A 27,396-nucleotide genomic window follows, 5' to 3' on the forward strand; every position below is an offset into this window, starting at 1 on the left:
TTTTCATGCCAAGTCTTCAAATTCTGGTTTACATTTTACATTTAAACCACCTATTAATTCAGTTGAGCAAAATTTCAAATGCTGAATAGCCATGCTTCCAGTGACTAGCCTATTGAGTGGCACAGGTCTAGACAGCTTATTCTTGGTATTCTTCTCCCAGTCTTTTTCATCCCACAAAAGTATTAGGTATGCCTAGAGGAAAAAGTAGAAGAGAGATTCTACAGATAGCAGATATGATTGTAAATAATGACAGAAATGGATAAGCCACAGACACACACAAATATTTTCTTTATGAATCAAATTCATGAACCCATGTAAACTAACCTCTTTCCAGCATTATCATGATGACGACCATGACACTTCACTCCACCCGCAGCACACTCATAAATCATCTTCAGCTAAGCTGGGCCACTTGCTATTTCCTAACAAGACCTTAAGTTCCTTCATTGTCAATTCCTTTTCCTTACTACTCTTGCCATTTTACTCATTTTTCACTAACTACTCAGCAGTTCAATCTAGAAATATGAGACTCACTTGACTTTTCCTTTCCCCTCATTCTGTGTAACAGATAAATCACAAGTCCACTTTATTTTTCCATTTCCAGGGCTATTCCCCTAATCTGAATTACCACCATCTATTGTCCAGAAGAACCTCTTAAAATGGTCCTCTTAATTCCCTTCTATTTCTAACCAAACCATACTCCACACAGTTCTTACAGCAATGTCTTTAAAACATCAACAGTATCATGTCTCTCCTTTACATAAAACACTTCAATGGCTTACCATGACATCTAGCCTGAAATGGAAACTCTTTCCATGGTTTCAGACTCTGAATGATCGGACCCCACCCTACACCTTCATTCTTATCCCATGCCACCTTCCCCAATTCACTATGCATCAAACCTAAGGCCTCTTTTCAGTCTCTCAAACACACCAACCTTTTATCCCAACCCAAAGCCTTAGTATATGCCTGGCTGTCACTATTTTTTTTTCTCTAATATATATCTAGCTTTCAAACAAAACTGTAAATTCTTCAAGGACAAGGACTCATTTGTATAGTTTTCATAGTTTGCCACTAAAGGCTAATGCTCAGTAAATAGCTGTTGATTGCTCCACAAATATAAATGGGTTAAAAATGTGTTTTAAGACCTTTCAAATGATGATCATCATCATCACAATTTAAATTTATTGCACACTTGCTATGCACCAGGAACTAAGGGAACACTTTTCACTGAGTCTCTTAGTCTTCACAACAACCCCACAAGGTAGATGCTATTATCCCAACTGTAATAATAATGATAAAACTAAGGCTAAAGGGATAAATACTTTGCCCCTGTGTCTGTGAAATTAAATAATAGGAACTGAGATTTGAACCCTGATCTGTCCATCTCTACAAATAATTGTTTTGCCTCCTTGAATTTCTATAAGCTTTAAGTAATTTATTTTTCTCTAGTTTTAATAAACAACCATACTAACAACTCAAAAATTGTAAAATCAGTACACGTGATCAGTTTTTACATTCTACATTGTGTAGATATCTTATGCTGACATTGCACTGCTTCAGTTGCTATTTTTGGAACATGGTTGCATAGCAACAAGGATTATTAGATGGAATTATCTTCCAGATTGTATTTTGTTTTTTTTTTTAAATAGAGTTACCATATTATTCATATAGAAATAGCTGAGGAACAAGGGGACAAATTTGATACAATCTATAATATCACATAAACAATAAGATGAATGCTTTTCTGTTCAGTAATGTTTTGGTTTTCGTTTCCACATATTTCCTTCAGTCATCAAATATATTTGGAATTCAACATGGTTGGGGAGTGACAACATGTAACTGAAGATGTTAAAACTTTAGAAGTGAACCAGTTAAGAGCAACAGGGTTGGAAAGAACTGTGTTTACTTTATAAAGGGGAAAAAACTGCTCCACAGATCTCAGATCCTATCCAGAATTCTCACAGCTATGTTCTCTTGGAACCAGATGTAACTGAGATGGAGCATATGGCTAGCTCCATGCAAAGCCCTCACCACTAGTTAAAAAGAGAGAAAAGAACAGAAAGAAGAAAGAAAGAAAACACATCTGAAAAATAGTGGCTTAATGCTATCATTTTACATTAAAAATAAATCAGTGGCATACTGCTAAGGGAAAAATGTGTAAATACATAATACATATCCAAAGCATGAACCAGGAACAATGCAAAGGGGATCTAAGTTCCTTGTCAGCTAAATTATATTTTTTCCCTCAGCTTATTATTAAAACATTGTATTTTTAGGAGTAAGTAATAAAATTAACTGTAAAATTTAGTCAAACGTAATTCATGATACGAATGGATTTGGACAAAGTGAAGGATAATCAAATGATTCACTTTTTGCAGGGCATCCAGTAATGCCCAGTATCCGACATAAAGCCAATCTTACCTGACAACATAAGAAAATCATGTGATCAAAATGCCCCTGCTAGTGCTGACATGTTGTTAAAAAAATAATGAGGAAAATAAATTGTAATGAAGAATAAAAGACAAAAACCCCATAAATATGAGTAAGGCTATATGGGAGAAAGAGTGCAGGATTTTGGCATCTGAAAACCTAGTCAGTCATAGTCCTGAGTTTTGGTATTTAAAATCGTGAGGACTTGTACTAGTTTCTCCATTTTTCTTTTTTTTTTTTTTTTTTTTTTTGAGATGGACTCTTGCTCTGTCATCCAGGCTGGAGTGCAGTGGTGGGATCTCGGCTCACTGCAACCTCTGCCTCTCGGGTTCAAGCAATTCTCCTGCCTCAGTCTCCCAAGTAGCTGGGACTACAGGCACATGCTGCCACGCCCGGCTAATGTTTTGTATGTTACTAGAGAAAGGGTTTCACAGTATTGCCCAGGCTGGTCTTGAACTCCTGAGCTCAGGCAATCCACCCGCCTCGGCCTCCCAAAGTGCTGGGATTATAGGCATAAGCCAGCGTGCCCGGCCCAGTTTCTTCATTTTTGGAGTCACAATTTTCTCCTCTATGAAATGGGAACAATATTTCCTTCCTTTCCTAATTCACAGGCTTTTGTAAAGTGAGAAAGGATTGATCCATGCAGTCACTATTGCACTTTCCTGCAACTTGATTTATGAGTCAGCAGGGATACATGTGAGCAGGTGCAATGTGCTCCTAGCCTAACATCTAGGCAAGGGTTCATAGATGATTCTTAACCTGAAAAGTATTCTATCCAAACTGAAAAAGACGTTGAAAACACTCATTAGGAATCAATAAGAAAAATATCAACAGCCAAAATAGATTAAAGAGTCAAAGGACATGAATAAGCATTTCACAAAAGGAAAAAAAAAGTCAATACACACATAATAAAACAATGTTCATAGATTCCACTCATATAAAATATATAAGATGGTCAAAGTCAAAGAAATAGCAGGTAGAATGGTGGATGCTAGGAGTAAGGGGGAAGGCGGAAATGGGAAGTTTCTGTTCAATGGGCACAAAGTTTTAGTTACCCAAAAAGATAAGTTTTGGAGGTCTGCTATAAAACAGTGTGTCTATAGTTAACAATATTGTCCCTTAAAATTTGTGAAGAAGTGGCCGGGCATGGTGTATCATGCCTGCAATCCCAGCACTCTGGGATGCTGAGGCGGGTGGATCACCTAAGGTCAGGAGTTCAAGACCAGCCTGGCCAACGTGATGAAACCCTATCTCTACTAAAAATACAAAAATCAGCTGGGTATGGTGGTGTGCACCTGTAATCCCAGCTACTTGGGAGGCTGAGGCAGGAGAACCACTGGAACCCAGGAGGCAGAGGTTGCAGTGATCCGAGATCACGCCACTGCACTTCAGTCTGGGAGACAGAGCAAGATTCCTCTCAAAAACAAAACAAAACAAAATTTGTGAAGTGGTTAGATCTCGTGTTATGTGTTCTTACCACAATAAAAAGACATTAAAAGCACCAAGATACATACCCTTCCACACATACACACATTTAAACCTATAAAAGGAAAACAGTTTCAATACAAACACGAATTCAGAGAACCAGCCTTCTCATATACTTCTGATAAAAATGTAAACTCCTACAAACTTTCAGATGAAAATTTTATATTATGTATTAAAGTATTAAAATGCACACAATTGAGGCCTAATAATACCATAGAAGTGTATCCTAAGAATATTATCAGGGAGGATTACAAAAGTCTATACCACATACTATCTATAAGAGTGAAATTCTAGAAAGAGCTAAATATTTCAACCATATATGACTGGCTGAAAAAATTATAGTTGATTTTATAGAGCTACAATACCATTCTAAATTATGTTGTGAAATATTGATATGATAAAATATTCATACAAGTTGATCATTTTAAGATTAAAAAACATTATGATAGTATAATTCCAATGTAATTTACAAAGGTATGTAGGCATTGCATGTGTAGATAAAAGAATAAAAAGTTATGTCTAAAATATTAACATGAGGTTCAGACCTTCCAAAGGGAAAAAAAAGATAAAATATTAACAGCAGTATCACTAAAAAATGAGATACTGGGGTATTTTAATTTTCTTCTTTGGCCTCCTCTGTTTTCACTATATCTTGTGTACATATTACATCTATATCTGAAAGAAAAATCATACATATACAAAAGAAATCATGTAGCAACAAGAAAGTAGCAAATTTAGGGTTCCACGTAGATGCAGTATATTTATATTAACCAATGCCAAGCTTTTCAAAATATGTGTATTTGGTTTCCCCTGAATTTCAGTAGAGTTTCTATTGATAAATATTATCCAAATTCGTTTTTCTGGAATGGTTCTATTATGTGCATAATGATGCAGATTTTGGAAAATGAACAACAACAAAAAAGTGTGTCTGTACTTTCAACAAATACTTAAAAGACCTTAAAAAGGAGTTAGAAACATGGGCAAGAGTTTCTACTTGGAACAATAACAATGATTTCACCAGGAAAACCTATCTAATCAGATAGATGTTAGATAGGACAAGACAAACTGTAAAGGAATAATACTAAAAGAACATTTGGGCTGTAAGTGTCTCAAACTTACATTTACTACTGTTACAAAAGAAGATTCAGCTATTAGACTATGAACAGAGGCCAGTGCAAGATTAACAACCTCATTCTATTCCTCTGTGGAGACAAATCTTGGAATAAGAAATTCAGGCCATTATGTAGCAGCAGAAGAAAAAAATACAGACAAAATAGGCTTGTTTTTGTAAAAAGCAATAAATATGAGTAAGGTGCTAGCAGGACTGACAGACAGTGAGTTCACAGTGTGGCATGTAATTGAGTTGAATTTTGTATAATAGATCTGAGATAAATTCTAGGCAAGGTAACGAAGAAATGAAAGACCACCTACTGCTATTTAAAAGATATGCCCTAAACTTCTCCTCTAGAAGAATAAGGTGAGTATTGCAACTGGATATGACAAAGGAGGGAAAGTCTTCATTTGATGCAGGCTCAGCTTTTGGATGAAGAGCTATTTGACTGTCAATCTTCTGAAGGACCTAATAAACCCTGAAGACATCCTATACCAGACAAAGTAAAAGACATCCTATACCAGACAAAGTGTGTATATATATATATACACACACACAACACTGCATACTCACTATACCTTTTTTTTATTCCTTAGAACTCTGATGTAATGTGCTTTGATGCTCTTGGTAGCTAATATTTATTGACTAAATTAATGGTCCCAAATGTCTGCTGATACTCATTCATCTATACCTCCTAGGAACCATTCTGGGTGTCCACTGATGAACAAAGCAGAAACAACAGACATTATCCTTGCTTTGTGGGTGTACAGAAGCAGGAGAAAGACAGGAAGAAAAAAAAAAGTTTGTGACTGTTAGCTTCTGAAGGAAACATAATAGAACCCCAGTGGATGGGGAAGAGACTATTTAGATAGAGCAGGCAGAAAAGGTAATTTTTAGGTTAAAATATAGAGGATGGGTAAGAGCCAACTGTGCAAAAGGAGAGGGAAGAATTATGTTTCAAGTAATAGGACAGAATATAGAAAATTCATGAAGAAAAAAGAAGACTGAAATTTCTTCTAGGAAATAAGAGGCCAATGAGACTAAATATGAGAAGCAAGACATCAAGTGGAACGAGACAAGTTAGGAGAGGGAGGGAGGGGACACACGATAGCTTTGTAATAGGGAGCCACTAAATGGCAATAAGCAAGGGCAGAACATGGGCCAATTGTTTACTTTTAAATTATTACTCTGGCTGCTGTGTGCAGAACATACTGGAGATAGCAAAAGCAAATGTAACAAACCAATATAGTAGTGACAACAATTTGCTGACTTAGACTTCTATAATGGGAGGGAGACAGAGACAAGGGTGTGGATTTAAGCTTTTTATTTTGAAAACTAAAACAAAGGACATGTATATAAATTGGGTGTTCAGAAGGAGAGAGGAATCAAGGGTGGCCTTAGTGTTCATGGTGTTAGCAAACGGGTGGTGAACGAGGCAAAAGTGGGTAAGATTGGGAGAGAAACATTTTCTTATTTTAAATCCCAATTTGCTCCTTGGGTACAATAATCCCTTTCATAGTTGAGTAATAGAATTTCATATTATCTAATCAACCACATGTTATTTCACAGCCAATCCTATAGGCACTTTAAATACCTTTTAATATTTTTAATCCTTAAAAGGCCTTTAAAAGGTAGGTATAATTTTTCCATTTTAACAAAAGAGAGTGTCAGGGAGGGTTAGTAACTGGTTGAGTTTCCCAGTTAGTATGTGATAAGTCTGTCTATACACTCCTTAATTCCTAACTCCAGCCAATGTTTATCCAGTATATTATAGTATATTATACTCTTTTTACCCTCATCTTGCATTCATCATTAGAATTTTACATGAGCAAATGACCATAGCACATAGCTTATAACTCTGTTTAGCAATCAATTCACTTTGTCTTTTATTAATTTTAGTTGAATGACTAAATAAAAACATTTCCACCTCCCTTCATGGATTATAAAGTCTGCAAGGGTATATGTCTTTTTTTTTATCCTCCATAGCATCAAGCATATGCCTTCCAAATAGCAGTTAATAAATATGTATTTTTTAAAACCACTTGTTCTAGGCACTACTGAAAATATCTCACATATATATTAACTCATCTAACCCTTACAGCAAGTGTGAGATATTAATTTCCTTCCCATTTTATATAAGGGAAATGGAAGCACTGAGAGTTAAGCAACTTCCAAAAGGTCACACAGTTAATAAGCTGCATAACCAGATTTCAAACACAAGTGGTTGGGCTCCAGAGTGATCTTGTGGACAGTACAATAGAATAGTCTCTGCTTATTGATGGAGAATATGTTCCAAGACCTGCAGTGAATGCCTGAAACCACAAATAGTACCAAACTCTATGTCTGCTATGTTTTTCTTATAAGTACATACTCATAATAAAGTTTAATGTCCAAATTCAGCATGGTAAGAAATTAGTGACAATAATGAAATAGAACACTTATAACAATATACTGTAATCAAAGTTATGTGAATGTGCTCTCTCTCTCAAAATACTTTGTTGTACTGTACTCAACCGTTTTTGGATTGTTGCAGAGTTTGGCTGACTACGGATGACTGAAGCCACGGAAAGCGAAACTGTAGATAAGAGGGGACTACTGTACTGCCTAGTGAATGTGCAGTGAAAAGTTCAACTTAAGGAAAGAAATCAGAGAAAAACTTGAGTGAATGGAGCTTACAAATCACTCTTAGGCAGTGTAACTATTTTGAATGCTAAGTCAAAATACTACTGAGATACTTTAATTTTGCTTCCCTAAGTAGTCCTACTACTTAAAAGCTTACAAATTTGGGATGCTACTTGAACTTCTCTAGCTTCAGTTTCCTCATACATAAAATGGGAAATAACAATAGTACTGACCTAAAAGATGGTTAATAAGATTAAATAAAAAATGCATATAAAGGGTTGTAAGCATTGTGTCCAGCACATAGTAAGCACAGATCCTGCGGCATTCTGCTCAAGACAACCTTCCACAGTGCAATAGCACATATGCATTCTAAACATCTAGAATTTGAGGACACCAAAAACCAAGAGCATAAAGGGAAATGCCAAGGAGTGGGTAGCAGGGCACCTACACAAACCCATCTGGGACTGGCACTGATATATAACCTAAAGAACACGAATTTGAGGATGAGACTGAGTTAGCCAGTTTACAACCACATGTCTAGTTCACATAAATTCTAGGAATGGTTTTGCTTTCCCTAAAGTGATGGAAGAAGAGTAGCCAAATGTTTTTTCCTCTCCCTATTTGAATAAGGGTTCCTCCACTTAGAAAATCTGACAACTTAAGCAAGTTATTCAACCTCTCTGAGATTTAGCTTTCTCATCTAGCAGATATCTCAACAGGGATATCTGCTGCATAGAGATGAAAAAGACATAAAGCCTGTCTTCAAATAACATATAATTTAATAAGGGAAGATGGATGTGTAAATAACTAATATAAAATCAAACAGATTTAATTAAGAGCTATAGAAATGCAGATGAAAAAATCTATTGAAAATGTCATTCTGTGACTAGGAAGGTGAATACTAAATCCATCTGAGTTTCGATCCATTGGCTGCTAAATTATCCCACTTTCTAATGAGAAGACACAAAGAAACTTATACAAGTGGGAGCTGTTTATTAAGCAACAGAAGGTGAATAGAATCTCAATAAGTGAAGAAAAAAATAAAAAATAAAGATGGCTGTTCTGGCCAATGAAAACCACATCAGCTAAGACATTCTTAGAAAATGTGTAATAAAACTTGCCATAATGGGATAAGTGGGGTGTCAAAATCCAATCTAGTAAAATAAAGGTAGAAATGTTCTGAGATTAATGACAAAAAAAATTTTTCAATTCGTTGTCCAGTTACTAGGTGATGCATCATGTGGTTGGAAGGTGAGGGTCAAGGAGTCCTTGCCACTCTTGGTTTTAGGCAGTGTAGCTATTCAGTTTTCTGACTCAAAGTAGAAGAGAGCAGTGGAGATTGCTGCACAGGTCACTATGCTTGGAGGTGGCTCCACTGTGTGGAAGAGGCAGGCAGAAACAGATGGGGAGAGTTATAGGGCTGGACTCTGGGAATGACACGTGTTGGAAGCACTGAAGCTTCCTCCCACTAGAAAGAAGGTTCAGCATATGCCTTCTGTCAAATCCTTGCAATGTTAAATATGTTTCGAATTTAACTGCTAAATCCTCAAATGATCATGAGTCAGTCACTTCCTATTTCCCTTCTTCCTCCCTCAGCCCAAAAAAGCTAAGACCTTTAGTTCACCCCAGGTTAAGGGGGCTGGATCCAGCTACATCAGCATTTGAATTACAGTGTGGTACCTTAACAAGTTCTACTATAATAGTTTTGCAAAGCAGAAGCCTGTGGTTTGAGGACACAGAAGCTGTAAAAAGACATGAAACTAGAAAGGAAGACTGCTCTACTAAGGTGTGTGAGTGTTACTCTGTGGGCGATGAGAAGTCAACGAAGTTTCTAGAGAGGGAAACAACTACACTGCATGTGAAGACAAAGCTGGTGACAAAATTGAGGTCATAATGAAGAGGTAAAAACTTACAGAGAATGAGATAGTATCATATCTAATATTTTCAGGTAAAAAAAAATGAAGGCTTGAACTGAGATTGTGGCAGTGGGAATAACAACGCCATCATATATATATATATATATATATATATATTTTTTTTTTTTTTTTTTTTTTTTGAGACAGAGTCTTGCTCTGTTGCCCAGGCTGGAGTGCAGTGGCACGATCTCGGCTCACTGCAACCTCCGCCTCCCAGGTTCAAGTGATTCTCCTGCCTCAGCTTCCCAAGTAGCTGGGATTACAGGCGCATGCCATCACGCCCAGCTTTTGTGTGTGTGTGTGTTTTTAGTAGAGACAGGGTTTCACCATGTTGGCCAGACTGGTTTTGAACTCCTGACCTCAGGCAATCCGCCCACCTTGGCCTCCCAAAGTGCTGGGATTACAGGCTTGAGCCACTGTGCCCAGCCACAATGCCATCTTACATTTTCATAATGCTTTGAACATTCTTTGATGTATAATCTTGTCCTAGAACAGCACACCAACCAAGCAGATTAAAGAGAAAGGACAATGTAGATCCTTCCTTATTTTTCTCCTTCTCTCTTCCTCCCTCCCTCCCTCCCTCCTTCTTGTCTGCCTGCCTGCCTGCCTGCCTTGGTAATCTAGCATCTGAACCACCTCTCTGTTTTGGAAACATCGTCCACTGTGTGATTCTAGGTAGGAGGCAGGGTGCCCCTACCACTACAGAAGCCAAAAGAGGCAAGATGCTTTCTGTCCCATCAACCTGCTGCCACTTGGCAAATCCACGGTCTTGCAACATAAATTAATACAACTATAAGCTTCTGCCCAGGAATTCTGAATGTAGAGTGAGTAAGTGGAAGGCAAAGAGATAGTCAGAATTCACTTTCGGTGCTCTGTGTCCCCACATCCTGCAGTGGTCCCCAGTGGCAGGGGTGATACATACTACAATTGCCCCACCCTGAGAAGACTGTCACAGCATTGAAGGCTTCAGAGATGACTTGGTCTCTGCACATTTTCCAGACTGCTCCTCAAGCTTTATGTGTATTCTTTGAGGCCCCATACCCTGCCAGGAAATCTCTTTAAGCTTAAGACAGCCCGTTTTTCTTATTATTCGCAACTGAAAACCTTGACTACAAACAAAGAAATCATATTTTCCCCGTTTGCTAACAGGACACTGAGATTCAAAAAGACTGAGAGTTGCCTGTGATCACAGGAGCATTTAGTTGGCAGCCGCACAGGGCTCTTCCCACTAAGTGCTATCAGTTGTTTATCACCGGACTCATCAAATTCTGCATAGGAATGTGGAAGGAATTACTGCTAAAGGAAGGGTAATACCACTAATTACAATGTGTGTAAAGGGAAGCTGAATAAAATAAAAAACGTCATTAATATCAGGCAAGCTAAAACCTACAGCCTCAGGCTGCACTCCTCTCAAAGGAGTTGCAAATTGTAACATATTCTCTTTCATTGATTAACTTACAATGAAATCCTGCAAAATGAATCTAGGTGATGTATTCCCTTGGATAATTACATTTTATTCTTATAATATCTTGTTACCTCCTTACAAGTCATTGACTGCTATTCCCTTTTAAAAGATATTACATCTATTGAAGATATTGAAGAACAGACTGACTGTTATGGACTGAATGTCTTTACCTGCTTCCACCCCCCAATTTTTTTTTTTTTTTTTTTGGATACAGAATCTCAAAAAAAAGACTAGAGCGCAGTGGTGTGATCTTAGCTCACCGCAACCTCCACCTCCCAGATTCAAGCAATTCTCTCCTGCTTCAGCTTCCGGAGTAGCTGGGATTACAGGCGCCTGCCACCACGCCTGGCTAATTTTTGTATTTTTGGTAGAGATGGGTTTCACTATGTTGGCCAGGCTGGTCTCGAACCCTGACCTCAAGTGATCTGCCTGCCTTGGCTTCCCGAAGTGCTGGGATTACAGGTGTAAGCTACCATGCCTGGCCCCACCCCCCAATTTATATGTTGAAGCCCTAACCCCAATGTGGCTGTATTTGGAGATGGGGCCTTTCAGGAAGTAATTAAGGTTAAATAAAGATATAAGGGTGGGGCGCTGATCCAATAGGTTAATTGTCCTTATAAGAAGAGATACAGAGAAGTCTCTGTCTTTCTTTCTTTGCCTGCTCCTAAAGGCCACATGAGGACACAGTGAAAAGGCAACTGTTTGCAAGTCAGGAAGGGAGCCCTCACCAGAAATTAAATTGCGCTGAACCTTGATCTTGGACTTCTAGCCTCCAGAAAAGTGAAAAACTAAAATAAATTTCTGTTATTTAAGCCAGGGGTCCCCAAGGCCTGGGCCGTGGACTGGTACCAGTCTGTGGCCTGTTAGGAACTGGGCCACACAGCAGGAGGTGATCAGCAGGTGAACAAGCATTACTGCAGCAGCATCAGTAGATTCTCATAGGAGCACGAACCCTATTATGAACTGCACATGCAAGGGATCCAGGTTGCATGCTCCTATGAGAATCTAATGTGGAACAGTTTCATCCAGAAACCATCCCTACCCAACCCCACCTGTCCATGGAAAAAACTGTCTTCCATGAAACCAGTCCCTGGTGCCAAAAAGGTTGGGGATCACCGGTTTAAGACATACAGTCAATGGAATTTTTTTATGGTAACATAAGTAGAGTAAAAATCCAAAGCTATTAAAAGCCAAAACAAAATTCAGTATTCAATAGTTTCATTTCCAAGGATATTTTCTACTTTACTGACAAATCTTGTGCGTCTGTTGATCTAAACAATTTTTTCTGTTATACACTTTGCAATAAATTAAACTTCTAGATTTTAAAATTGGGCAGCTGATACTACACTATAATGATATATATATTCTCTCTGTGACTATACTATTTAAGGTTATTATAATTTAATTTTGAAAGGAAAACTAATGCAGATGATTCAAAATTTATTGAAGTGTCTACTGATTCTTCTGGGGTTTATTTCAGTGTGACTTGTGAATCTAGTAAGAATATGACTCATAAAGAAGACAAACCTTTGACATTAATTCTTACAGTAAAATCTCCATGGTTTAAGATGATCATATTTATGATCACTTGAACACCATAAATCATGGGTTACAAGCCAAAAATGCTCCAATTTGTGGGACAGACAGATAAAGCAAATGGGTGAAACAGGATGGCTATAAGAATTCCTAGTATTTATCTGAACACGTTTTTCTACTGGAACTGCTGAATCTCAGTGACTAGGAGAGGAGAGACCTTCTTCTAAGAAGGCTGTTACTATTTCAGCTGTAATTGATAGTTGAGGTACAGCAATGCAGATCCAAAATTAAAAGGGTTAATCTGAAAATCTGGCTGGAAATCCAGATTTTAATGACAAAATATTTTGAATTTTTAAGTGTTGAATCATTAAGACACCCAAAAGCCAAATAAATCCCCATTGAGAGCTAATTGTGGCCCATAGGTCACTAATGGATGGCTCAGAAATAGCCTTGCTGGCATAGAGTACTCCTGCATTAAAAGGTCATTCTCAACAATCCTGCATTCTGAAGATTATGACAACAACGATATCCCCAATAACCATCTAAATCTACATTTTTGATAGTTTCAAAACTTACTGTCTGTGAACTTCCTCCACATTATTAAGTTCAGAATCTCCTAAAAAAGGGCAGATGAGAAATATGCTATATATTTATTTTATATAAAATATGTTGGGTAAATGTATAGTCTATTTCTGTGTGATTTTGTGTTTGTGTGTTTATGTTCACTGGAAACAGACAATGAAAATGTTCTAAAAATGTTGAGCACCCCTCATTTTTACAGCAAAAACCAAATATGGAAAAAGCAACTCAATCATTAAAGTGAGGAATTTAGGCATAAATATGAACTGAATCCTCTTCTCCTCAACAGACTATCCCTCTAAGAGATATCTAATAGAGATATCTAAGAGAGATAGTTTATAGAGACTATCTCTCCAGAAACACCAAACTTGCTCCAGAATTATTTATTTTCTTCAATCATGAGGGAAAAATGGGAACTAAAAATCATTTTTAAATATAGTTATGGACAAGTCAACAGTGTTAGCTAATAGTAATAGTGCATTAGTTTTCTATTGTTGCCATAACAAATTAAACCTGGTAGCTTGAACTATATTTATTTATAGTTCCATAGGTCAGAAGTCCAAAATACATCTACCAGGCTAAAATCACAATGTCCACAGGCCTGCGTTTCTCCCTGGAGGCTCTAGTGGTGAATCTGTTTCCTTGCCTTTTCCAGCTGCTAGAGGATGTCTATGTTCCTGCTCATGACTCCTTATCTATTTTCAAATCCAGTAAGGTTGCATGTCTCTGACCAGTCTTCCATAGTCACATCTCCCTCTTAAGTTTCTTCTAACGACTCATGTGATTAGATTGGGACCACCTGAATAATCCAGGATAAGCTCCTCATTTCAAGGTCCTTAACCTTAATCATATCTGAAAAGTCCCTTGTGCCATGTAAGGTAGCATATTATTCACAGATCTGGGGATTAGGATGTGAACATTTTTGGAGGGCTTTTATTCTAACCCACAAATACCAACAATAATAACAAGTATTATTTATTGAGTGCTTATTATGTTCCAGGTATCATACTAACTACTTTACACACTTTTTTCTTATTCTGTTATAAAAACAACATATAAGGTATGTAACATCATTCCATCTTAAAGATGAAGGAACTGAGACTAAAGAGTTAGGCAAATTGTTCATCATCACAACTGGTGGATAATAGAAGAAGAATTCATATCTAAGAAGCCTGAGTGAGTTATTATCCACAAGCTAAAATGCCACAAAATGATCCTGGAGAAAAGGGGGTCAGGGAAAGATCATGATTTGATTTGGACGAACTAAAGAGATTCTACGCCATTTCCTGTCAGAATCTGATTGTTGTTGTTAGTTGTTGTAGTTCACTATATTTTTGCAAATCATTTTTAAAATTCCTCAGATAACAACTTAATGGTAATGAATTTTTGAGAAAAATTCTAAAATCAGCTCTCACTAGGCCACACTGAAAATTTGCTTTCATGGAGTTCCAAGAACACCAACAAAACCTTCTGCCTTCTTTGAAATGTAATACCATATCACCTTAATACTAGGCCTGCATTGATTATTGGAAGTCTCATCAATTTAACAATTTTTCAGCAAAAAAGAAAAATAACATACAACAAAGACAAAACAAAGCGTTAACACTTAAAGTTGCACATCTTAATTAGAATGTCTATAGACTGTCGGAAATGTTTCAGAAACCATAAATGTGTCTTAGAATTTTCTATAAGACTTTCTGGCTTAATCTCTTACAATTCCATTCACACTAAACTTGCTATTATACAACAACCTACTCTTCCTGCTTCTTGAAATGTCTTCTCTCACTTCTTTCTCTCTTGAAATGTCTGTTCATCCTTAAAAACCTCAATTTCAATGTCACTTAGTTGGTGATGTGTGGCCATACCCAGGTTTCAGCCAGATGACTCACTGCCTTCTCTGAGCTCCCCACAGCTCTCTGCACATTTTTTTGTAACAAATTGTACCATATTGTGCTGTAATGATTGATTTACACTATTCCCATCTATTAAATTGGACAATAACTCTACCACGTACCTATATGAAAGCTCTGGTGTAAAGAAAAGTAAAAGAAATGTGTGAGAGCTTATGGGTTTTTCACAATCACTCACACACAGTTCCTACACCATACGTTTTTACTACTAACTCTCTCTACTCTTGTCCTTCAACCTGATACAGTTTATCTGTACTTGGCTGAAGTGGGTTAATTAACTACATATAATACTCATCGTTTGTGGTAGTCAGTCTCTAAAATGGTCCCCTATGATATCTATCTCCTGCTAGCCATGCCTTTGTGTAATCCCCTGCAGTTTAGTGTAGGCTGGACCTAGTGATTTGCTTCTAACCAATAGTTTACAGCAAAAGTAATAGGATGTCAGTTCCTACTGGAATGCAGCTATTCCACAACTAGATTCCTGACCCACAGACACAGTAAGGAAACACTCTCCAAGCAGTCAGTGTGGCTGTGTCTCACCCCAACAGAAGCACACAGCAGAGATGAGGCTTCTGATTTGGGGGAAGAAACTCTATCTCAGGGCCCAAAACCATGACTTGTCATGAATGTGACACTGCAGAGGCACCCCGGGCTGGGGAGGAAAGAAAAGCAGCGAGGCAAGGCAATGTCACCAGGAGGTTATACACCCACTGCAACATTAGATCAGCAGCAGAATGGGAAGATGAACTCTGCTCCATGGAGCACTCAAAAGGTGATAAGTCACAAGGAAGGTCAAATTTCATCCTGGCTAACATGTCAAAGCCAACAATCAAGAAAGGAAATGAAAGGCATCTGTTGAGCTTCAAATTCAGCAAGCCTCTCCTCTACAGGTGTCTGTTGCTAAGACACCGTTATTATTACACTCCTGGCATGTATAATCCTTTTATTCCCCTAGGAGAGTTTTCAGCTCTCTGCTTTTCATATAAAAATCTTGAAGTGAAACAACTAATACATCCATTTGGGACAAAGGTAAATTAGGGTTTGACTAATAAGTCAAAGTAGATGAGGCTTGCTAATAAGGCGGCTCCCACCATCTCAGTCCTCAGGTGAGCTTGCAGAGAGGCAGGTTCACAGGGAAACATGCCACTGGTGCTCTAAAGACCAAACTATGGCCAGCTGGGCTGCAGGTTGTATATGGATACGACAGATGCATATGACGCTACATAAAGGCTCTGACAAGCCTAAAAGCCACTACATTGAAGCTGGTGTGCTTCCCCCACTCACTGACAGATTCAGAGAGCACAGACTCCTTTCCAAGCTTTTCATCTTTAAAAAGGCAATTCAGCTCCCAGAGCCTTTGAGCCTGTTCCATTTTGAGCTGACTGCTAATTGTATGCATGCACATATGTGTTTCAGAAAAGAGATAAGCACATTGCCTTGGCCTCCTCAGTAACTGTGGAGACACATCTCACTTCTGTTCTCTGTGAGTTTTCTAAATGTGGCCTGAAGTTTTCGAAACATTAACCCTTCCTGGAAACCAGAGTACGTGCTTTTCTAGAGATGCTTCCTGGATTATGTCTGCTTAGAAACAGTTTTTCATCATTAATTCTTTGAGTCCTAGGGCCTGGTATTTTAATTTGCTTTTGTGATCATGTTTATATTTTCAAATTACTTAATAAGTAACATTGTAATAATAGATAATGAACCACAGGAAATGAATGAGGCATCATTTAGCTTTAGGGGGCATACTTTACATTTTAAAACCTAAAGTTGTCTGATTTTCATGTTTTATAAAAAGGCTGATATATGCCACAATTTCATGATAGTTTGCAATGCTGATTTCAGGAAAAGAAAATTTGAAATGGTTGTTCACAAAAATTCAAAAGTCATTTCCAATAGTGATGGCAACTAGTGGCCAGATGGTAGGATTGTCTGATTGTTGACTGTGGCTCTTTCTAAAATAAATCCACACAGAAGCAGCCAGGCTCACAAAATCTGTCCTGCTTGAGAATGGCCCAGACCTGCTGATTGTTTAGAGGTGCTATTCTTTACCCCAGGCAGATTAGTATTGTGAAACCCTGAATGTTTCCATTTAGTCCCTGGGTATCACAATCTAACATTCATTCTGGAAATTCTTCCTAGGAAGTACAACAAATCCTCCAAAGGAAGGAATTTTCCAACTTCCAGAGTAACTGTTACTCAGTTACATCAAGGTTTTTAAGCCCTTATTCACAGGTACAGAAGAAGTACAGTCAAATAAACAATAACACATTGAGTCCATTGCTCCAGCAAAGCTATCTCATGTAAGTTCACAACTCAGTTTAAAATTAACCAGAGAAAAGTGCCCAGTTGAAAGAGTCCCATTGAGAAATAAGACATTTCCTCAAGATAAGAACTTGTCTAACCATAAGAGTCACAATAAAAACAGCTAGTGTTCATTAAACATTTCTTTTGCAGTAAGCATTTTACTAAAGGAAAAGTGTACAAGGCACTTTACAACTAAAATAACTTTGTTTAATGTTTTTGTGAAAGCTGATACGCATATTTCCACTTCTGGCCCTTTGTTATCGTCCTCCTCAATCTGTGTTTCTTGTGGCCCTATCTACTCTGTCATTGTCCCCAGTATTCTTACTTCCTTTACCATTTATATACCAGTAATTATTATGGTACATGCACACACGATAAATTATCTGTTTTGTTCTGTACTTGTGATTTTGATAAATCCATTGAAAGTTATTTTTAAATAGCTGATATGAAGGTACTGTTTGTCCATACAATAAATTTTTGCTGCAATATAAGTTTTTGGGGAAGAAGTTAGAATACAAACAATAACATTGCTGCCTTTTCAACATATCATTTCTTTAAATCCATCAAACAAATTACCTTTCTGGCTTTATTTTTAAATAAATTAAACACACAGAGCAATGTTTGAGAAAGGGGCATGCATGGGTTACAACTGACTTAAAATCTTTGCTTTAGTTGCCCAGCAGTAAATTCTTTTCTGTAACCTTTTGCATCCAAAAATAGTATCCAAGACTCTTTTAAGGCTAGAAGATCAATAGTGATGAGGAAAAGTGAAGAAAATATCATCATAAAATTCACCACTCTTTCTCCATAATTAGCAAATTAAACAAGACTGACAAACAGGACACTAGTGATAACTTCTTTAAATAAAAATATTTAACTCATTTAATATTTCACTGGAGAGAGAAATAAAAGAGAGAGAGAGTGTGTGCATGTGTGTGGGTGTGCATGCATCTGTGTGGTATATGAGGTATGAGTCAAAACTGAATTTTTCCTCAAATTACCAGCCATTTATTCCACTACCATTAATTGAGATCCTTCACACATTGTCTTATGAGACCACATTTAAAAGATTTGAAATTCTTTTTTTTTTAATTATACTTTAAGTTCTGGGATACATGTGCAGAACGTGCAGGTTGTTACATAGGTATACACGTGCCATGGTGGTTTGCTGCACCCATCAACCCATCATCTACATTAGGTATTTCTCCTAATGCTATCCCTCCCCTATCCCCCTACCCCTTAACAGGCCCTGGTGTGTGATGTTCCCCTCCCTGTGTCTATGTTTTCTCAATGTTCAACACTCACTTATGAATGAGAACACGCAGTGTTTGGTTTTCTGTTCCTGTGTTAGTTTGCTGAGAATGATGGTTTCCAGCTTCATCCATGTCCCTGCAAAGGACAGGAACTCATCGTTTTTTATGGCTGCATAGTACTCCATGATGTATATGTGCCACATTTTCTTTATCCAGTCTATCATTGATGGACATTTGGGTTGGTTTCAAGTCTTTGCTCTTGTGCATAGTGCTGCAATAAACATGCATGTCCATGTGTCTTTATAGTAGAATGATTTATAATCCTTTGGGTATATACCCAGTAATGGGACTGCTGTGTCAAATGGTATTTCTGGTTCTAGATCCTTGAGGAATCACCACACTGTCTTCCACAATGGTTGAACTAATTTACATTCCCATCAACAGTGCAAAAGTGTTCTTATTTCTCCACATCCTCTCCACCATCTGTTGTTTCCTGACTTTTTAATGATCACCATTCTAACTGGTGTGAGATGGTATTTCATCATTGTCTCAGCCCAAAATCTCTTTTAAGCTGATAAGGAACTTCAGCAAAGTCTCAGGATACAAAATCAATGTGCAAAAATCAAAAGCATTCCTATATACCAAAAACAGACAAACAGAGAGCCAAATCATGAGTGAACTCCCATTCACAATTGCTACAAAGAGAATAAAATACCTAGGAATACAACTTACAAGGGATGTGAAGGACCTCTTCAAGGAAAACTATAAACCACTGGTTAAGGAAATAAGAGGACACAACAAATGGAAAAACATTCCATGCTCATGGATAGGAAGAATCAATATCATGAAAATGGCCATACTGCCCAAAGTAATTTATAGATTCAATGCTATCTCCATCAAGCTACCATTGACTTTCTTCACAGAATTAGAAAAAACTAGTTTAAATTTCATATGGAACCAAAAAAGAGCCCACATAACCAAGACAGTCCTAAGCAAAAAGGGATCACGAGGTCAGGAGATCGAGACCATCCTGGCTAACATGGTGAAACCCTGTCTCTACAAAAAATACAAAAAATTAGCCAGGCGAGGTGGCGGGCACCTGTAGTCCCAGCTACTCAGGAGGCTGAAGCAGGAGAATGGTGTGAACCCCGGGGGGCAGAGCCTGCAGTGAGCCAAGATCGCACCACTGCACTCTAGCCTGGGCGACAGAGCAAGACTCTGTCTCAAAAAAAAAAAGAAAAAAGAAAAAGAACAAAGTTGGAGGCATCACACTACCTGATTTCAAACTATACTACAAGGCTACAGTAACCAAAACAGCATGGTACTGGTACCAAAACAGATATATAGATCAATGGAACAGAACAGAGGCCTCAGAAATAACACCACACATCTATAACCAGCTGATCTTTGACAAACCTGACAAAAACAAGCAATGGGAAAAGGATTCCCTATTTAATAAATGGTTTTGGGAAAACTGGCCAGCCATACGCAGAAAACTGAAACTGGACCCCTTCCTTACACCTGGTACAAAAAGTAAGATGGATTAAAGACTTAAACATGAGACCTAAAACCATAAAAACCCTAGAAGAAAACCTAGGCAATACCATTCAGGACATAGGCATGGGCAAACGCTTCATGACTAAAACACCAAAAGCAATGGTAACAAAAGCCAAAATTGACAAATGGGGTATAATTAAACTAAAGAGCTTCTGCACAGCAAAAGAAACTATCATCAAAGTGAACAGGCAACCTACAGAATGGGAGAAAATTTATGCAATCCATCCATCTGACAAAAAGCTAATATCTAGAATCTTCAAGGAACTTAAACAAATTTAGAGTGAATAAAAACAACTCCATCAAAAAGTGGGCAAAGGATATGAACAGACACTTCTCAACAGAAGACATTCATGTGGCCAAGAAACATAAGAAAAAAAGCTCATCATCACTGGTCATTAGTGACATCACTGGTCATTAGTGATAACTTTTTAAAAAATTCAACATCAACCACGTTAGAGAAAAAGAATTGACCATAAAAAGATAATAAAACATAAGCACTAGGCATATTCAATGCTATAAAAAGTTAAGTACTTTCAGAAGTGAAACTCCTTGAGGAACACCAGAGGAGTCTCTTTTTTTTTTTTTTTTTTTACAACAAAAACTCAAGTATCTAGTAGAACTCCTTGTGCTTAGACACTTTATAAACCTCCTATGATATGTGACATGGACCAAAGCCAGTATCAGAAGGCCCTGGGATAATAGAAGCAGTAAAAATCAGTAGAAAGTATATGGAGCATGCACCAGGATAGTGTAATTTGAGGGGCCCTAAGAAGTTTTCTCTGCTGCCTCTGCTGAGGCCTGTAATTTTATCATTGGAGAATCATTCACCTAGGTTAAGCTAAAATCCGGGTTTTGATAGAAGAAAGGAGACAGAAGAACTTAGTGGTGAGTGGGACTTAAAACAGGGTCCTTTTTGTGGCCAAAGGACAATAAAAGGACACTGGGGACCACAAGAAGTAAGAGAAGTATCCCTGTACAGGGCCTAAAGGAAATTCAAAGGGGAACAGGAAAAGTTAAAAGGAAAATATGCATCTTACAATTTTAATTGGGTGACTCTAAAGTAGGATTTCCCAACCTTGGGACTATTGACATTTTGGGCCATGTAAATCTTTTTGGAGGATGAGGACCTAGCTGTCCTGTGCCAGATATCTTGTAAAGGATGAAGATTAATCACTCATCTGAAAGGTAACCAGAGAAAAATTCCCATTGATGGGGTCCCAAGGAAATAAAGCAGTTCCTTAAGCAGATAGCTAGCCTAATAATATTACAGGATGTTTAGTTGCATCCCTGGCCTCTACCTACCAGATCCCAGTAGTAACCCCTTCCCACATAGTTGTATAACCAAAAATATCTCCAGACATTTTCAAGTATCCTTTGTCAGGTGGGAATGCATAATTGACAACCACTACCCTAAAGGATCAATTTAATCCCTAGGCTGGGGCAAGAGAATTTTCCATCCCTTCTACCCATCCATCCTTCCCATTCTCCTATTCCCACTCTAAAGAACTACACAACATAGAGTTCATCAACACAAAAGAAGAATCAGAATTCCTTTTTCATTGCAGTAGAGAGCAGAGAAAAATGTGAGGAAGATCTGAAATGAGTGCCTCTTCACTCAGATCTTTCCCCCAAATTCTTGATTCTGTTATAGGTAGTTAGACAGGCATGAGTGGGGCAGGAGAGGGTTCTCCTCCACTCACCAGGAATGTTAGGTGATGGTTTGGCAATTATCACATTGCTTCTTTAAAAGTGATTAACTGGCAGCCAGCACCAGGGAAAGGCCATTTCCTGAGGGTCCACATGTGTCTCACTAAAGTGTTAACTGAATGCAGATGCCAGGGAGAAGCAACTTCCCTGGCATGTGCATTAAGAGACAAAATGACATAGTATGACTTTCCAGGGGCATTCCACTGGAAAAGGGAAGAAAGCCTCAGATGAGCATGCATACAACTTCCTAAATACACCGTGCATGCTCACTTCCCAAGCGTAAGGAGGGCACTGCACATGCAGGCAGCCCATCCTAAGGGAAGAATCATGGGAAAGGGGGGTAAGACATTGGAGGTGGGCTGGCCTATACAGTCCTAGGATCAAGGTTAAACACAGCACTTGTCCTTTGGGTCACCCAAGTGTACCTTCTTTCTTGCACTAAAACTTTTTAATAAACTTCCACTCCTGCTCTGAAACTTGCCTCAGTCTCTTTTTCTGCCTTATGCCCCTCAGTCCTCAGTTGAATTCTTTCTTCTGAGGAGGTAAGCAGTGAGGTTGTTGCAGACCTGTATGGATTCACCACCGGTAACTCGAATATCTTCCACCAGTAACACAGTGACATGTGACTCAGATATTTGCCACTGGTAACAATTCCATCTTTGTTTCCAGAGATGTTTCATGCTTTTTCCATTACTCAAGGCCAGTTCCAAGAAGAGATTCCCAGTAAAACTCAAGAAGATCTACCCAATTTAATTAATGCTTATGTGAGTGAACCAAAAAAAGCCATTAGTCCATATAAGTAATCAAGAAACTTTGTTATGCATAAACAAAATAGGTTACTTTTTCAGAGATCCTGAAGAATGGGCCCCAAAGCACCTTGGCTCATGTTTTCTCTTCCATTCCCTTCCCTTTCCTTTTCTCTTCCCTTTTCCATTTCTTTCCTTCTCTTCCCTTCCATTTTTTTCTCTTCTCTATTTCCCTCTCTCTGTTCTCCCTTCCCTTCTTCCTTCCCCCTTCCTTTCCTTTATCTTTTCTCCCTCCTTCCTGCTCCTCTCTCTCTCTCTCTTTCTTCTCTTGCGATACCCAGTATTTTTTCTATAGGAACATGAAACGATGTAAAGAGATAAATTATGAAGCATTAATTAGAAAAAATAATAACACCTTCGCTGAAAGGAAAATCACATTAATGTGTTTAGAAGAGCAAAAACAAATGCATCATTTGTGCAAATAGTGCAACTGAGTCATTTCCACAACTTTGGAATAAAGTCAGAGGCCCAGAAAATGGTGATTCATGTTTATTCCACTAACTTCTGATTTAGGGTCATTATTATAAGATCTGTAGGGTAAAAATTTCTCTTGGAATTGAAGCTAATTAACTTAAATAACCTATAAAGACAGCAGTTTAAATAATGAACATACTGTATTGAATAGTGTGTTTCTACATAAAATATGAATCATTTCCCTTTACTTTTGTATGGCTACAAATTAGACAAACAGTGAATAGTATAAGAGTTATAATAAAGAGGTTCATATTCCAGCCCCCTTGGCTTCTCACTAGATGTTTAACTATGGATAAAGCAATCTCTCTGAGCCTCAGTTTCTTCATTTCTGAAACTTAAGGGATTTAACCAGATTATCTTTAATAATTCTTCCATCTACAAAATTTTATGAACATGAGGAAAACCTAACTCAAATCATCTGAAACTGAAAGAAAAAAATATGCAATTTGACCAACTTGCATATGTAATTTGTATGCCAGAGTTACTAGGTTAAACAAATGAAGCAGAAGAAGGCTTCTTTATTGATCAAAGCTCTTGATTATTAAGTAATGTGTATTGCTCTTGGAATCTTCTTTAAATTAGAATGTCTATGATTAATTTCCACATGGGATAAGCAACTTTGAGAGTCTGCTGGGAGTATCTGTTGTTCTGTTAGCAGGGGGCTCATTAACAGGAAAGAGGGGCAGGAATACAAAAGCAAAATGGACATGGAATTGCAAAAGCTCAGTCACAAACATCAGGGACAGGTTCTGCAGTGATGGTTTGACATTCATTTTGGAACGTCTCCTACTACAAGTATGTGGGTGTCTGTTACTAAAATTTAGAAAAAAATAAATCTCAATATTTTATAAGATAAATAAAGTCCTACTCTGGTCTTATGGGAGCTCTCAAAAAGGAACAGGCTAGAAGCCTTTGGTCACAAGGCAAAGTCCCATTAGGGGAGTAATTTCTTTAAGACTTGTGTACAGACCCTAATATCAAAGTGTGGAGGAGCCAATCCCAGGACATAAAATGAAAACATGTATTTCCTTTACAGAGACCTGGAATATGTGTTGACCTTCTATGGCCTAACATTAAAAAAAAATAAGCTTTGGCAATATTCACCTGACTCTGGACTAAAAATAAAATCGACATATTCTCTAAAAAAAAATCCAAGTTTTGTGTTCATAGACCTAGTCGTAATAGAGAGACAATTTAAGGGCAAGAAAGTTTCTCCTCTTTAAGTGGTAGCATAGAAATAGTGGTGTTAGTTGAAAATGCTAGTGCCTCATTAAAGAAATACATTTTATCATCTGCCAGATCCTGAGATTCTTGGCTCTGGTTCCTTAGGCATAAAAAAATCATAGTCTGAATAGCGTTTCTTAAAATCATTTTCTACTCCCTTCACATTCCTACAAAGGAATAGTTCATTTATATCATTAGATACTTTGAAATGGTAAGGGAAAATTCCTCCCAAGTAGTCAAAAACAAACATTAATTTGTAGGATTTTATTTGGAAGGAAAGTGCACTGGGAGAGGCGAAGCCAAAGCAGAAGACTCTCTGTAAATATATGAAAGCTAAACTATTCCTTGGATTTATATCCAACAGACTCAGAACGGAAATGAATCTCTTAAAAATATCCTGCCCTGCAGAAATACTCCTTACTCAACAGTAGGCCAAATTATGTCCCATCTCCTCTCACTTAAAATTTCTAACACTACTTTAAGAATATAACAAAAACAAAGAGAATCATTAGGAAATATAAAAAAGCTTTTCAAGTCTATAATACCAAAGAATCAGTGGGCTCCCCTGAAATTGCTAGCACTCATTTTTAATAAGCACACCTTGAAATATATGCATTCTAAGATGCAGCAGTTTTATCTTAGTTTTCTTGTTAAAGATGAAATGGAAATTCAGATTTATTGGTATTATCAATAGTATAGTAAATGATATATTCCATTTATTTATTATAATTTGTTCTTTTATATTCTTTTTATGCTGAAAAGCATCTCTGTAGTCCTACTTCAAGAAACTCTTCCACTCAATGTACTCAAATTTTGTCTAAAAAAATGAAGAACTGTTTCCATAATTTGGAAATGTTTAGGATGAACTGACAAAAAAGATAGGAATTTGTAAATCCATCAGCATTTTTATATTAAATATCTTCTACCTCCAGGATATCTTCAGTTATTTTCCATAAATTGGGAAGTCACTTCTCATTATTTTTGAATGCCATCATTTTGTTTTTATAAATACTATATTCCAGTTTAGAAGAAGATCCTTCCCTGTGATAAGGCTATCAATTAGCAGACAGTATGGACACTATAATGAAGACTTAGAAGCAGAAAACTAAAACAAAGACAAAGTGATACTTCTATTATAGATTCATATTTTTACTAGGGAGGATTATGGAGTCTCTTTCCCTGAAAACATCTAGGTTTTGTTTACACATGCATCTGATAAAGATCATAAAGTTGGAGGTAGAGAAACAGGTGACAAGAATAACATTTTTGGGTGCTCTCCAGTTTTACGATTCTACCTGTTTTTCTAAAATATGTTATTTTTGTTTCTTCTATTTAAAAATATAGAGATGGAAAGAAATGTTCTGTTTCACACCCACATTTCCTCAAATCCTATAGTATTCAAGCTACTCTTCTAGCACCACGTTTTGTTTTGTTTTGTTTTCATATTCTACAGGTAGAAAGCTATAGAATAAAAGGAATATGCTGTATTACCCCAAGCCAGGACCAACTTCAGACACTACTAATACAATATCCCTAACAAGACTTTAGATGATACTAGAAGAGTGGTATTTCATACAACAAAAATATAGAAAACTTCTTTGATGTGGTTCTCAATTGTACTTCTCAGACATGTGAAGAAGCTCAATTATCTTTAATAGTCCCATGTCCTAGAACTCTAAAAATCTATTTCTGAAAAAAATTACATTATTTATGTTATTATTTTTCTATTCAAAAATCTTTCATCATATATCATTTAGGGACTGTTTCTCAGATTGACCATAGTATTTCACACAAGTTTTGAGCATAAATACTAAGTATAAATGTAGCATATACTCATTTTTTAGGGTTTTTATCTTCCAAATTGGAGTACATATTTATCTAGAGCAAGCAGGTGTTTTTTTTCTTTAGAACAGATTAAGAAATAACTACCAAATCAAGAAGATATGATTTTGCTTACATTTTGTTGTATTTATGGTATACTTATGAAAAAAAAGAGAGTCAAAGAAATTTTTAAAAGTAAACTTAAGACATAAAAAGATTTTATTTCACAAATAGCCACCGTTTACCTGTACATGAATAATCGTCAATTCTGATGTATCCAGTTTTGCAGATGCACATAAAAGAACCCGGGGTGTTGACACACATCGTATTTTCACGACAGTAATGGCGCCCTTCAGCACACTCATCAATGTCTGTGAAGAAAAACAGGACAAAGAGGTCAACAGTGGGCAATATTCTGGAGCTCCTATATAATTTTCTTTGGTAGGGAGAGAGAAGTATTTACTAAACGAATAGCATTTCAAAAAAGCATTCACGATATCTCCTTTGCTAGGAGTGTTTAATGTTCAAATGACAAAAATCATAAGTTTTTTTCCAACAGCTCTTATTGGAGTTTTGAAGAAGTCTGTCTATTTTAACTTCCATCATCTAAATATCTTTTGAAATTTTCAGCGCATTCATCGGCCTATGCTTGATAAAATGAATCAGAATGCAAAGACTGGGCTGCCTTAGTATCCTGCAATCTTCAATCACAGGGCCTGCCACATATTATTGTTTGATTCACCAGCTATTGTGTACAGTTGAGCAGACCCTGAAAGAGGAAAATAAAGTGTTCAATATAAACCAGAATTGTAACAACTTCACTTAAAGTTATGAAGCCAATTGCACAAGCTTATTAGAGATAAAAGTAGACATACAGCTATCCCAATAAGTATCTAAATACAGATAGTTACAACAGAGACCTGATATAGATGAGAAGTTACAAAACAGTAAAATAAGATATTATATTAAAGATCTTACATGGTAATTCACACACTGAGTTTTGAGTATGTATAATGACTTCCGGATACTAAACCCATAAGAAGCACTGCTACTCATTGTGAAGAATGTGAATTTTCACATTCACATTTCACAATGAAACTGTCCTCATTTAATAGCATCTCTCTGCATGGAACATAAATCATTTTACAAGTATTTAAGGGCCTTAATGCATTGGTCAGACAAGGAATTTC

General features: G+C 37.2%; 1 protein-coding gene across 8 annotated transcripts in view; it reads right to left on the reverse strand.

Annotated features, from left to right (window-relative positions):
- NELL2 (neural EGFL like 2) overlaps positions 1–27,396 on the reverse strand; it is a 361,455-nt gene that overhangs the window by 130,219 nt on the left and 203,840 nt on the right. For all 8 annotated transcript variants that reach the window (XM_054526601.1, XM_054526600.1, XM_054526603.1 and 5 more), the window contains 1 exon segment: positions 26,452–26,577. In XM_054526601.1, the coding sequence (XP_054382576.1) occupies positions 26,452–26,577 (126 nt within the window).

Source organism: Pongo abelii, chromosome 10 (assembly GCF_028885655.2).
Source record: "Pongo abelii isolate AG06213 chromosome 10, NHGRI_mPonAbe1-v2.0_pri, whole genome shotgun sequence".
NCBI lineage: Eukaryota > Metazoa > Chordata > Mammalia > Primates > Hominidae > Pongo > Pongo abelii.